The sequence below is a fragment of the Podarcis cretensis genome, assembly GCF_951804945.1.
Source record: "Podarcis cretensis genome assembly, chromosome: 17".
Classification (NCBI taxonomy): domain Eukaryota; kingdom Metazoa; phylum Chordata; class Lepidosauria; order Squamata; family Lacertidae; genus Podarcis; species Podarcis cretensis.
The window spans coordinates 23,870,694-23,885,527 of NC_137187.1; the positions used below are offsets into that span (position 1 = coordinate 23,870,694).

The 14,834-nt window shown below is 42.8% G+C and overlaps 1 protein-coding gene across 2 annotated transcripts in view; it reads left to right on the forward strand.

The window, feature by feature from the left end:
- The window catches only part of SVEP1 (sushi, von Willebrand factor type A, EGF and pentraxin domain containing 1), a 134,382-nt gene that overhangs the window by 84,534 nt on the left and 35,014 nt on the right, over window positions 1-14,834 (forward strand). For both annotated transcript variants that reach the window (XR_013834308.1, XM_079959037.1), the window contains exons 30-37: window positions 654-824; window positions 1,422-1,595; window positions 4,334-4,453; window positions 5,742-5,918; window positions 7,662-7,746; window positions 9,976-10,167; window positions 11,165-11,332; window positions 13,771-14,443. Coding sequence is in view for 1 of the 2 variants with exons in the window: in XM_079959037.1 (XP_079815163.1) it covers window positions 654-824; window positions 1,422-1,595; window positions 4,334-4,453; window positions 5,742-5,918; window positions 7,662-7,746; window positions 9,976-10,167; window positions 11,165-11,332; window positions 13,771-14,443 (1,760 nt within the window). In the remaining variant the exon portion in view is untranslated. The remainder of the gene's footprint in view (window positions 1-653; window positions 825-1,421; window positions 1,596-4,333; window positions 4,454-5,741; window positions 5,919-7,661; window positions 7,747-9,975; window positions 10,168-11,164; window positions 11,333-13,770; window positions 14,444-14,834) is intronic.

A 14,834-nucleotide genomic window follows, 5' to 3' on the forward strand; every position in this document is an offset into this window, starting at 1 on the left:
CAAAAAATTAAAATAAATCACTGGTATACTGGTACTCCTTATGTGGCACAAAACCTATGATATTATTATCCCCATGGCCCACTAGCCTTTCATAGATACAATTGGTCATTTAATGACTGGAACATTCCGTCTTCATTCTTCGGATTCCAGTGTTGTGTAATAAATGTTCCTTGGGACCTCGAGCGAAATATTTATGGTTTCCTGGATTGAGATGTTGAAAGAGTAAAGTTTAGGATTGGGTCAAATGGGAGAGATTTCCAGTCATTCATTGGAACAGAAATTTTAATCTTATTTTGGCTCCCCGTTCTGTTTTGCTGTTTGTTTGTTTTTCACTTGTGAAAATGGTTTTAACCTTGGATGTTGAAACAGATAATACTCTTAGGCTTTTCTGAAAGCGAGCATTGGACGCATGTATATATGTCTTCCAAACCTCCTTGCATAGCATGGAAGACTAGTAAAGTTTTGGGAATCAAAATGTGAAGAAATCTGCAACTCTCATGCTTCCAGCTGATTTTCTGGCAGTAGTGTGGCGAACTTCAACAACTAAATGGAGATGTTCATTTAATTAATGTTACACAACCACGTGGGATTGCAGGAGCTCTTGTTTTAATGTGCTTTAGCTGTTTTGTGTGTGCGTTTTCCTTTGTTCTCAGACTGCCCGCCCTTAGAAGGTTCCATACCTCACCTGAGAACTTCATCAACAGATTCAAAGCCGGGGTCAAAAGTCTCCCTCTTGTGCGACCCAGGTTTCCACATCAAAGGGAATTCTGTCCAACACTGTCTCAATTTAGGGCAGTGGGCACAACCTCTCCCACGCTGTGAAAGTAAGTAGATACCCTTAAGATGCTCCTAACTTTAGGATATGATGCAGTATTAGACAGAAGATCCTAAACTAAAACAAAACAATCACTGCCAAGGAGGCCACTTAGTGATTTCCAGGAGGCCCCTTCTTGAGCTGCTGTCATAAAACATGGATGTAGGTTTGATGAGGCCCAAATCTACTGAAAGTAATGGGGCCCTTTATATGTCCAGCAGTCCTTTGTCAACCACAAATTGTTGCTGTTTTTTGTGTTGAATATATGCTATATGGTGATTTATGGACCTAATAGGTATCTAAAGCCATATCTAGAAATGAGCAAACCAGTGATATTTTAGGGAGCAGACTAGCAGGCAGGGCCCATGACTTACATCATAGGAGCCTACACAACACAAAACACTGTTGCTGTATGTAGGTTCTATTTTATTTGTTTTTTTATCTTATATTTTGGAAATGTACATCCAGGTTTTTTTCCTTTAAATTTTTTTGGGGGGCCCAAGAGAGTGGGGGCCCTAAGCTATAGCTTGTTTAGCTGATCAAGAAGAGATGAAAATGAGCACATCTAACCTTCTAATACTTTTGTGCATATATCGTCTGGCTGCAGGGATTAGCTGTGGAGTGCCTCCTCCTTTAGAAAACGGATTTTACTCCGCCGAGGACTTCTTTGCTGGAACCACCATCACGTATCAATGCAACAGTGGCTATTACTTATTAGGAGACTCGAGGACGCTTTGTAAAGACAGCGGAAGTTGGAGCTCCATTTCGCCATCTTGCCTTGGTGAGATCATGAGCACGTTTGACCATATTGTCAATACAAGAGTCCTAAGACTCCTGCTCATCTCTGCCTCCATTCTCCTACTGGCTGAATCTCAGTCTAAACCTCAAACCTTTACTGGCATATAGAAAAAATTCTGAAAGGCTCGGTACAATGAAATCACCTGGTAGACTCTGCATCTATAATTAATAATAATAATAATAATAATAATAATAATAATAATAATAATAATACCCCGCCCTCCCCGGCCAGAGCTGGGCTCAGGGCGGCTAACACCAGTAAAATTACAGTAAAAACATAATAGGAAAAAAGAAACCAATTTAAAATACAGGTTAAAATGCAATTTAAAATGCAGCCTCATTTTAAAAGTAGCCCATAGATCAAAACCATAGGGGGGGCATAAGGGTCAGACTGAGTCCAAACCAAAGGCCAGGCAGAACAGCTCTGTCTTGCAGGCCCTGTGGAAAGATATCAAGTCCCGCAGAGCCCTGGTCTCTTGTGACAGAGCGTTCCACCAAGTCGGGGCCAGTACTGAAAAGGCCCTGGCCTTAGTTGAGACCAATCTTGCAACTTGGGATCTCCAAAATGTTGTCATTTGTGGACCTTAAGGTCCTCCACGGGGCATACCAGGAGAGGCGGTTCGTAGGTACGTGGGTCCTAGGCCACAAAGGGCTTTAAAGGTCAAAACCAGCCCCTTAAACCTGATCTAACAATTAAAATGCTGTTGTATAACATTTACGAATCTTCGTTGTGATCCCCATCCTGGGTAAACATTAGGAAGGGTAACTTGCATTCATCTGAATGCTACATCCTGCTAACAACCAGCTGACTAATGGATTTAGATGAAATTCTCTGACACAAGAGGCAGTGCAAAGGAACATGCACAACTGATTCTATATGACTCTGTCCTCAGGGGCATAGTCTCTCTGTGAGTGGTATTTTCTGGAATCTCCCCTGTAGTATTGCTGAAGGCAGCACATTCAGTCTCACCAGCATGGATTCGGGTTGATCAGGTGGTAGTCACCATTGGCTGTCCACATCGGACCATCCCCAAACTTGCACACCCTACAAACTCAAATCTGGCTAAATAAGGCTGTTGGCCAGGTCTCCAAAACCTACTCTGGGCATGTCTGAGTCTTTGCATCCACCAGTGAGATTTTTTGAAAACTCTTTTCCCCTTCAGAGAGCAGACCCCTGCCATGCCACATTATTGCAAGCCGGTTTTTGAAAATCCTCTCTTTTTCAAAAGCAATCTGCTTCGCAGCACAAAGAACTGCTGTTCCAAGATATTTAAGACCCAAGCCCCTTCAGGGAAACCCAGTTTTAGATGTGGGTCTTTGGATTTTAGGTGCAGGATATTTGTGGCCCACAAGGCTTTCCCTGCAAAATATGTTTAAATGTATCGTTGAGCTTACATAGTTTTGAAGGCATTGCTTACAATAGCAAGAGCACATGTTTGCATTTTTTGTCATCGTACGGCAGTTGTTTCTGATAAGTTTTGTTATGTCTTTATCGAGCAGCAGTCTATGAAAGGAAGGGAAATATAGAATGTGTACATTTTTTCATGCATTGTTTTTAATAGTTCTTGGGGATATGTAAGTTGCTATCTTTGTATAAAGCACCAAAGACTGAGAGACCCTGAGACAGTAGCACCACATAGGGTACTAGTAGTATGACTATATTATTACTCTAGTAAGGGGAGCGGGTGGCACTGCGGTCTAAACCAGCGAGCTTCTTGGGCTTGCCAATCGGAAGGTCGGCGGTTCAAATCCCTGCGACAGAGTGAGCTCCTGTTGCTCTGTCCCAGCTCAGGCCAACCTAGCAGTTCAAAAGCACACCAGAGCAAGTAAATACATAGGTACCTCTGTAGTGGGAAGGTAAATGGCGTTCCGTGCACTCTGGTTTCCGTCACAGTCTCCCATTGCACCAGAAGCAGTTTTAGTTATGGTGGCCACATACCCCTGAAAGCTGTCTGTGGACAAACGCCGCCTCCCTCGGCCTGAAAGCGAGATGGGTGCCGCAACCCCATAGTCGCCTTTGACTAGACTTAATCGCCCAGGGGTCCATTACCTTTTTACCTTAATTAATCTAGCACCATTGGTGAGTAGGATATTTGGGATAGTAACATAGGTAGGTCAACAATCCTTTGCAATCTAAATTTAAATCAAGGTTGGTGGTAGGAAAGGGAAAAAACAACACAGGGGAGGTTAAGAAGAGTTTGGATATGATATCCCGCCTTTCACTCTCCTTAAGGAGTCTCAAAGCGGCTAATAATCTCCTTTCCCTTCCTCTCCCACAACAAGCACTCTGTGAGGTGAGTGAGGCTGAGAGACTTCAGAGAAGTGTGACTGACCCAAGGTCACCCAGCAGCTACATGTGGAGGAGCAGGGAAGCGAACCCGGTTCACCAGATTACGAGTCCACTGCTCTTAACCACTACACCACGCTGGAGGGAGAGGTTAAGATAACAAAGGAGGAATAAGAGCAAATGCAGTCATTTCAGGTGGAGATGAGTTGCAGGGAAGGGTTGGGGTTTGGAGAGGGAACTTCCACCACTTTTGATGTCCTGGGAAGGAAATCCCGGGCATAAGTGGCAGCAAGTGAGAATGGGAAAAGATCAAGAGACCTTTGGCTTGTCTTTGGATGGCTAAGAAACATCACAAGCAGAGACAGCTTAGGGCATGAAAGCTGAAAGACGCCAAAGGCATTTCATTCATAAAAACCCCACTTTCTGTTTTGTAGATGTTGATGAATGTGCTGTTGGCTCAGACTGTGACCCGCATGCCTCCTGCCGTAACACAAACGGTTCCTACTTATGTGCCTGCATTCACCCTTACACTGGAGATGGCAAGAAATGCGCAGGTACAGGGGAAGGAGTGTTAAGTAGTGGGTTCTGAAAGGAGAGACTTGCCCAGTCTATATTCCGTAAACATCGCAGAATTGTATTTTTGCTGTAGTTTGCTTCTTATCGAAATCCATCGCTAAGATCCCAAGATACCTGCTTCTCAAAGCCAATGGCAAAACTCATATGAATTTGAATTGAAACCTAGGACATGAGACATTTTCTCCCAGGGAGCACATACTGCTTTAAAACTGTGTAGTAGGACAATCCAGCCTGCAATAGGCCGGTTCACAGGGGAGTCCAGGGTCCCATCTGCGAAGTTGCCCACCCAAGAAGGGCAAACAGCCTTTTTTTACAAGCAGAAGCTGCAAAATTTGGTTTGGCAGCTAAAGCTACAGCTAGGAATTCCAAAGAGCATAATCAAATACAGTCATACCTCGGAAATCGAACGGATTCCATTCTGGAAGTCCGTTCAACTTCTGAAACATTCGAAAACCAAAGCGCAGCTTCTCATTGGCTGCAGACAATTGAAAGCCGCAAAAGCCCTGTCAGACGTTTAGCTTCCCAAAGAACGTTCGAAAACTGGAACACTCACTTCCAGTTTTTGATCGTTCGGGAGCCAGAACATTCGACTCCCAATGCGTTCAGGAGCCGAGGTACAACTGTGTTGCAAAAGTAGATCGCAAGTTATAGTCATGACCTAATGGCCAAAAAGTGTTGATCTGTGACTAGAATTTTTGCTTCTAGATTCACATTTCAGCACATTGTACAGTAGACAATATTGCACTCTGTGTAAGGAAATGAAACAATATATGAAATATTGTTGCACCTGGAAAGGAAACAGATTCCTCTCAGTGGAAGAGGTGGCCCAACTGCAGTATTGAAGTCTCTGCAAATAAAATAAATGTGATTGGAAATGTTCATTAAAGTGTTTTTGAAGTGCTCTACAGTGGTACCTTGGGTTAAGTACTTAATTGGTTCCAGAGGTCCGTTCTTAACCTGAAGCACCACTTTAGCTAATGGGGCCTCCTGCTGCTGCCGCGGCGCCAGAACACAATTTCTGTTCTCATCCTGAAGCAAAGTTCTTAACCCAAGGTACTATTTCTGGGTTAGCGGAGTCTGTAACCTGAAGCGTATGTAACCCGAGGTATCACTGTATTTGTATATTCCCGTGATCTTGTGCACTGGGCCTACTTTCCCCCTCCCAAGTCACTTGCTGAAATGTTGCATGATTTGTTTTCATTTTTAAGCACATGAGCCACACCTGATGTCAGTAAGCTCTGTTTTACCTTGTATCTGATTCCAAAGAACCAGTGAGGTGCAGACACCCAGGAGACCCTGAACACGGCCATTCACATGGTGACAGCTACAGTGTTGGTAGCAAAATCAGTTTCTCGTGTGACACGGGCTACCAGCTCAAGGGAATGAACAAAGTTACATGTTTAGAGTCTGGGGAATGGAGCCACCAGATACCGCACTGCGAAGGTATATTCTGCATTCTTATTGTGATAGTACGGATAGAACCACGAAACTTTAAAAGGAAATGTTAGGCACTTGAATGCCTAGTTGGCTGGAATTGGCTATTTATTTATTTATTGAGCAAAGTTAATGTACTGTTTGATCAAAAAGATAATCTCTGAGTGGTTTGCATAAAGTGGTTTTCTCTGAACTGTTCTCCAGTGGTTATTACAGTCATACCTTGCTTATCGAACAGCTTAGTTCTCGAACATTTTGTCTCCCAAACACTCCCGGAAGTGACTGTTCCAGTTTGCAAACTATTTTTGGAAGCCGAACGTCCAGTGGGGCTTCCGATTGGCTGCAGGAGTTTCCTGCAGCCAATCAGAAGCCGCACTTTGGTTTTCAAATGTTTTGGAAGTCGAACGGACTTCCAGAATGGATTCCATTCGACTTCCAAGGTACGAATGTACTTGACAGTTCATAAACCTCCTTCCCCATAAGTTGATATGGGCTGCTCACTTGAGGACGTAACTACGATGAAGGAGTTCTCTCTTGAGATGATATCCATATAGTAATCCGTTATGGTTTGCCCTCTCCCATATAGTACACCGGGCTTCAGTCCATTTTGGCACCAGGTTAAGATCTCGCTGTTGGCCTGGGCGTCCTCAAGTTTCTAGCATTCTAGCATTAGTTTCTGCTGTTGTAAAGAGTTGAGTTGGGTTACCTCCAATAAGATACATTGTGATTGAGCTACCATTGATTTAGGTATGTTTTATCTGCTCTGTCTGTTTCTTAGGTTGCTGGTATTTTAATTGATCTGTAATCTGCCTTGAGATCTCAGGATGAAGGGCCAGTTAAATATCTAAGTAAATACAGTGGTACCTCAGGTTAAGTACTTAATTCATTCTGGAGGTCCGTACTTAACCTGAAACTGTTCTTAACCTGAAGCACCACTTTAGCTAATGGGGCCTCCTGCTGCCACTGCGCCGCTGGAACACGATTTCTGTTCTCAGCCTGAAGCAAAGTTCTTAACCTGAGGTAATATTTCTGGGTTAGCGGAGTCTGTAACCTGAAGCATATGAAACCTGAAGCGTATGTAACCTGAGGTACCACTGTACTTAATACTGTAGAATATTAAGAACACAGCAACATCCAGGGCTTTTTTTCCAGACGGAACTCAGTTCCAGCACCTCTCAAGTGGCACCATTGCCATTATAAGAGAACAAGGGAGGTGTTCATGGTGAGTTCTGGGACCTCTTTTCCTAGAAAAATAGCACAGAGGCTCAGACTTAAGCAGACTGAAGAGTCATTCCCTCTCACAAAGGAATCCTGGGAACCCATGGTTCTGTGACCAGTGAATTGTCACCACATTCCTCAAGCTACAATTCCTAGGATTATTTTGTGTGTGTTTAATAACAGTTTGAATTGTATATGTGACCTGAGAGGCCATGAGGTACAGTAAATATCTCTTTTGCAGCTTCTTTGCAGAGCTTAGTGACAGGATCCAGAAGTGATCTGGATTATTTATTTATTCTGTATCGCTGCCCAACACCCAAGGCTTTCTGTTCCTTGCTGAATCTCTGTGCCCCTGTGTGAGAGCTCATAGTATCCCAGAAGAAAGAAAAAGAGAGGCTTACTAGATTTTGATCTGAACTACCCCATGTTCACACAACTAACAATACAATTTTACAAATCTCTACTCATTAGTAAGCCCAACTGAGTTAAATTATGTTAATAAGATTGTGTGTTTTTTATTTGATTTTTTAAAAGCTGTTTCCTGTGGTGTCCCCGTTGTTCCAGAAAATGGTGCTGTCGATGGCTCAAATTTTACATATGGTAGCAAAATAATCTACAGGTAGGAGGACTGCACATCAAATAAATCTGGTCCTAAATGTGTAGTAACTTATTTCATAAGTTCTGTGTTTGGGAGAACTTTTTGTTGAATTATTATTCTTATTATTATTATTATTATTATTATATATTTGCTGTTCATATAGGGTCCATTGAGGTTTTGTAAATGACTACTCAGTGATGCCGTGCATATAGTTATCAATAATTATGACATATTTACAACTTCCATGCTCTCTACCTTGAAACTATTCATAAATGACAGGCACCACTGAAATAAAAATATGTTGCATTTTACTGCTTCTTATAATAAAAGATTTGTTGGCACAAAAAAGATGCAGAATATTGCAATCATGTTTTAAATTATATGCCCTACATATGATTATGCAATGCATACATTATATTTTCAGTTGTATGCACTATGTACGATAAATAGTTTGGCAGCTAAAGCTACAGCTAGGAATTCCAAAGAGCATAATCAGATACAGTCGTACCTCGGAAAACAAACGGAATCCGTTCTGGAAGTCCGTTCGACTTCTGAAACGTTCGGAAACCAAAGCGCAGCTTCTGATTGGCTGCAGGAAGCAGCGGAAGCTGCGCAGGACATTTGACTTCCAAAAGAATGTTTGAAAACTGAACACTCAATTCTGGTTTTCGATCGTTCGGGAGACAGAACGTCCAACTCCCAAGGCGTTCGGGAGTCGAGGTACGACTGCACTTATTTTCATATTTTCTTTCCTTTTCCTTTTTTTTTCTTTTTTATTAAATTATTTTCATTGATTTTACAATTTTAACTTCACCAAGGATTCTCCATAGAGATAATACAAATCTGGAAAGAAAGAAAAGAAAAAGAAAACAAAAAATAAAAATGAGAATATAAATAAACCTTAATCATGACACATTTTCAGTATATATAAACATATTTTGGAGGTTCTCTTTAACCTCCTGACTTCCCTCCATTTCCTTTTCTGGTTCATTAAATAAGTATGTTTTCTGCATAATTATAAAACCTCTCTTTCTTATTTTCCTTATATTAGAAACACTGACGGGCTTTGATTAAATCTTTGCAAGTGTTAAATAATGAGATGAAGTCTAACTTAGGCAATTTGAAATATTAAGGTATGGTGGTAACTAGTTAAATATTGATAATATTTTCAGTTTTTCTATGAATTTTATCTACAGTTCCAGACTATAACATCTGCCCAGCCTGCTTCTCACTTAAGGTTCTAACCAGACAGCTAAGGATAATGACAAGAGTGCTATAAGAAATCTAATTTTATTTCATCAGTAGCCAATGGAAATATGTAATTCTTGGTTTGCTCTGCAACCCCTTGGAAGTCTGGGGAAGGAGGAAAGTCGTGTCGTCCTCAACTTCATCCATAAAGAGTAGTTACAGACCAGGGATGCGGGTGGCGCTGTGATCTAAACCACTGAGCCTCTTGGGCTTGCCGATCAGAAGGTCGGCGGTTCAAATCCCAGTGACGGGGTGAGCTCCCGTTGCTCTGTCCCAGCTCCTGCCAACCTAGCAGTTCAAAAGCACATCAAAGTGCAAGTAGATAAATAGGTACTGCTGTAGTGGGAAGGTAAACAGAGTTTCCGTGCGCTGCTTTGGTTTCCGTCACGGTGTTCCATTGCTCCAGAAGTGGTTTAGTCCTGCTGGCCACATGACCTGGAAAGCTGTCTGTGGACAAACGCCGGCTCCCTCGGCCTGAAAGCGAGATGAGCGCCACAACCCCATAGTTGTCCTTTGACTAGACTCAACCTCCCAGGGGTCTTTTACCTTTTTACCTTAGTTAGAGATCACTGAACTCGACACAGTATTCACTCTCCCCAAAAGAAGAACTCCTTCTATCTGTGGAAGGCTCTCACTGGCGGATGTGATGTTTTTCAATTTGCTGGTCCCCCCCTCCCCCAAACACCACCCCATACTTTTCTGAAGGTTTCCCCAATCCTAAGGAGCAGATTCCCAAAAAATACAAGTAACTGCCAGGGAAATTGGCAAAAGTTGGCTCCTCCACTCTTCCGCCAGTGAGAGCATCCTTTGAGCAGTAGTTATAACCACAGTGCAGCAAGAATTGAACATATTGAGCATCTGCTGAATGCTTAAGGACCGTTTGATTCCACCCATAGTTTTTCAGTAGGGGGAAAAAACTAAGACCGTTGGCACTAACAGAGATGCAGGGAAAGTGCAATGCTCTTGTACCTATTTTTAACTTTCTTTCTTGTCTCAATACAGGTGCAATAAAGGATACAGTCTAGTAGGCAATGAGGAATCGGTGTGCCTTGCAAGTGGCACATGGAATCATTCTTCCGTATTTTGTGAATTAGTGAAGTGTCCCCTCCCAAAGGAAATAAGCAATGGAAAATATCTAATGAGTGGCGTGACATACCTTTCTAATGTATCGTACACCTGCGACACAGGTTACAGGTAATCAAGAAACCAAGATGCACTTAGCATTTTATGCGCATTTTTAAAATTTTTATAAAAATGTAGAAATGAAGGAGGAGCACTTTGAATGGAGCATATGCAAAATGATTCATCTGGCATTTTCTTTAATCTTCTAATATCTTCACATGTAAATTGGTGATGCTCATGGAAAAGTCATGTAGAATTAGTCATCTTCCTAACACCCAGCTCATTCTTCTGAGCACCAGTCTTTAAGCAAGCATGTTAAAAAGCTTCGTTAGGCAGAATCTGCAAATTATCCTATGATCAAAAGGTTCATATTTACAACTTGACACCCACTAAAGACTTTATTGCTTCATAATTAATATTTCTTTTTTTAAAAAAAAACCTGTTGAAAACTCTGAAACACTAGAATTCAGAGTTAAATATGGTGGCTGACAGGAGCTCGGATGTTATAGAGATTTGTGTCGGGATCTCCTCTTGGCCAAGCTGATAAAGCTCATTTTCTTCCCCCGAGTCCTTCGGTTACTCTCCTCCCGACGTGTTTAACCACCTGAGCCTTTGATAAGGCTCCAAGGCACGTTCCCCTATTCAGCAGAGAATCAAAGCAGCAGAAGTGATGAGATTTATGGCTACATGCTATGCTTTATTACTATCAATCAATAAATGGCAACATTAACTTCTTCCCAACAACAAAGGAAACCCCAATCGCATCAGTGGCCAACGATCAATTAGCCCGCCCCCCAACTTTGGAGTGTCCTGGCGGCCCCCACCGCAACACGTGCTCTCCATGAAGGAGAACACGCTTTGCACAAATATAAGGTGTCAGTTTCTTTAGGATTTTGCATTTGGCAACTTTATACCCGGGGGGGGGGGGCTTTACAGCTTTTGCTTTAACCCTGTGCTCTCAAATGGATGGTTGATTAAAGTTCAACATGTTCAAGGAAAGACATGGTAACGGACGCTTGTGCTTTCATGCGCACCTCTCACGATTTCCCCATTTCCGTTGGTTTCGTAGCCTGCAAGGACCTTCCGTACTCGTGTGCGGAGATTCGGGCGGCTGGAGCAGCCTCCCTCCTGAGTGCAAAACAGTTTCTTGCGGTCTCCCTCCTGTCATAAAAGATGCCGCGGTTACTGGGAGCAACTACACTTTCGGAAGCACCGTCACTTATATGTGTAAGGAAGGGTATGTAAAGGAGCTCAATCAGATTGGAACTCTTAAACGTTGTCGTACTGCGCTATCTGGCCTTCAGAATTCTTTGCAGGCCGCACCCAGCATGGGGTGCTTTGTAGGGCTGGGAGATACCTGGTTTTCAGCATCGTGATACATAGCGGCTAAATACCGCAATATACTGATATATCACGTTGTCTGGCTCTGGAATGTATCTCAGCTGCTTGCATTTCTTAGTACACAAAGTGTTGATCTGATGTGTAGCGATCTTTCCTATTCTCATTAATTCAAGAGGGTTCTGGAAGCTTCTGTGTGTGAAAGAAACAAGCAGAAGGTTCGTGATGTTTGGGTTATTCCTTCAGAGAAGCTGAGTACAGCTGACTTAAACTGGTTCTCTTACAGTCAAGGTCTCTCTTTCAGTCAAGGTCATGCTGACTATAAAATAAGGCCAGAAGGAGCCTGGGTTTCACTTTCACTTTCTCTCTCTTTTCCTTCTGGTGTGGTGTTCTGTACGTAGTATGCTTAGTGTTAAGGTTTAAACTTATTATAAGTTATTGTAAGTTTAAGTTAAGTCTGCTGCAACTGGATTTCTTATGGACAGCGCCAATCCTGAATGTATTGGATTTTTGGCTATTATGCTCATTTGCCTTCAGTAGCAGTAAGGCTCTGCTGGATGAAATATAATAATAATAATAATAATAATAATAATAATAATAATAATAATAATAATAATTTTATTTATACCCCGCCCTTCCCAGTTCAAAAACCGGGCTCAGGGCAGCTAACAACAAATATAAAACACTTAATTGTAAAAGCAGCATAGAATACAGTATAAAAACATGAATAACAATAAAATTCAAAAATCAATTTAGGGGAAATAAAGATTAGATAATCCCCAGGGCTAGCTGGCTGAATTGGTCCTACTTGGGCCAGTGAGGAGACCAGGGGAGAATTAGCTGTGGGGTCTCAGAGCCTCTGGTCTACTTTTTGGGGATCCTGCAACGTGTTTAAGTTGTTACTCTAACTATACATTGGAATCTACTCTGGATCAATACAGAGTAGCATTTCAATGACATTTCCTCCCCACCTTAGGGGAGGAAGGAGCAGCCAAGGGATATCGCTGAGGTATATCCGCCCATCCCTGCAAAGCCCTGATACCGCTTTGGCTCATGTGAGCCAGAGTGGGCACCAAGGCTTCTTTCAACTGTTCAGCTTGAGCCGGGTGGGGGGGGGCAGGGGGGTTTCCTCAAAGGTGCAGGCAGGCAAGCAGATGGAGCCCAAGAAGAGGTTCATCTGGAATGTTTTCAGGCTCTGCCTGCCTGCACCATTGCTGATCTGCAGGCAAATTGCGATTGCAAATGCATTGCAGCTCCCCAGCCATCGCAATGTATTTCCAGCTCAAATTGTCTGAAACCAGTATTGCAAACTGAAAGCCATTTATCAATACATCACACAGCTCCAAAGCTTTGCACCCCAAATGTGCTTGCCTGGCTGAGAAGTGTCCTTCAACTCTGATGCTTGTCTGGATAGAGAGGGAAGTGTGAGAGTGTGTAGAAAATTGCCTGCTGTGCAAAGGGAAGATTTATATCCATTGCTCTGTCCACCTCAGCCTCTGCCCCCGTAACACTGGCAAGTGGATCCTGGATGCTTGCCCAGAAAGGAATATTTGGGCTGAAAAAGATTATCCACCTTTTGGTCTCGAAGATGTGTTAGCTCAATGGAACCTTTTGCTCAAAGCTCCCTGAATTATTTGTTTTAGAGCTAGCAGTGTCATAATTACTTGATAGGGGGGCAAAAGATTGCACCCATCAGTAGGAAGAGCCCCAGCACCGCCAGTGAATTGCATCCAAGAAAATATATCTAGGAAAGAAATAATTGCAGGCTTGCCAAAACACTTTCATAGCTGTGACTTGTTTTTATCTGCGGCTCCAAAGTTGAACACTTTTAAGGTCCGGCAATTTAAAATAACTCTCCTGTTGAAATCAGTGGAATTTGACATTGATTTACTCCTCTACTAGTTTCCAAGGTTTACAGAAAAGGTATATTCTAATTCATTTTAATCATTTATACCTGTTCTTTCTGAAAATAAAACTTTCCCATGGCAACTTAACCCCCCCCAAAAAAAAATTAAGTACATTTCAAAACTTTTACAGTGGTACCTTGGTTCTCAAACTTAATCCATTCCGGGAGTCTGTTCAACTCCCGAAACCGTTCGAAAACCAAGGCGCGGCTTCCTATTGGCTGCAGGAGCTTCCTGCACCCAAGCAGAAGCCACGTCGGACGTTCGGCTACCGAAAAATGTTCGCAAACCGGAACACTTACTTCTGGGTTTGCAGCATTCAGAAGCCGATTTGTTCAGGAGCCAAGCCATTCAAGAACCAAGGTATTGCTGTATGACGTTAGAAGTCCGTTCTATTATGAGTCTAATGTTGCTTTTCCTTTCCATTCCACAGCTACACATTAATTGGCACTGAAACTGTGGAATGCTTGGCAAGCGGCAAATGGGACCTGAATCACCAGCAATGTGTGGCCGTTTCATGTGATGAGCCTCCGCCTGTGGAACATGCCTCTCCCGAAAGCGGCCATCGTCTCTTCGGCGATATAGCGATCTACTACTGCACTGATGGGTACAGTTTAGCTGGCAATGCCCAGTTGCTGTGCAATGCCCAGGGAAAGTGGGTGCCGCCGGATGACAAAGACGTTCCGGAATGTATCGCTGACTTCTGCGAGAGACCGCTGCCTGCACCCTACAGCATCTTGGAATCGTCAAACAAGGCCAAATTTGCAGCCGGGTCCATTGTGAGCTTCAAGTGCACAGAGGGCTTTGTCTTAAACACATCTGCTAAGATTGAATGTGTTCGGGGAGGGCAATGGAGCCCTTCTCCGTTGACTATCCAGTGCATTCCTGTTCGCTGCGGAGAACCAGCAGGCATTAAAAACGGTTATGCAATCGGCACAAATTACAGTTTTGGGGCCATCGTGGCTTACAGCTGCACTAAAGGGTACTATATCAAAGGAGAGAAGAAGAGGACATGCGAGGCAACTGGAACATGGAGCGCTGCTATGCCCACCTGTCACCCAGTGTCCTGTGGAGAACCACCCAAACTTGCAAATGGAGTTATTGAGGTACTGCTAAGGCCTTGAGCATAGACAGCATTAGCAACTGGAAGGTTCAGTAGCTTAAAAGTCCAGGCCAATGAACGTGAAAAAATAATTAAAAGCAGAGTTTTTGTTTAAGGTAGTTATGGAAATGCATCAGTTTCTGAATCAGACTTCTAAAAATCAGATCTGTGCAACTTAATCCGGTAAGTGCAGTGCTTTTAAACAGGACACTAAGAAAACCAGAAAACATTTCGCTGGCTGAGTTTTCTGGTATTTTTTTTCTGTACAGATGGTGGGCAGATTTGTAGGGATAACCAAAAGATGTATCCAATATCACTTTTTCCCCATTCATCATCCATAAAAATGCCAAAAGGGGTACCAAAACCTGTTCAGGTGTACAGGCACATTTATTTCA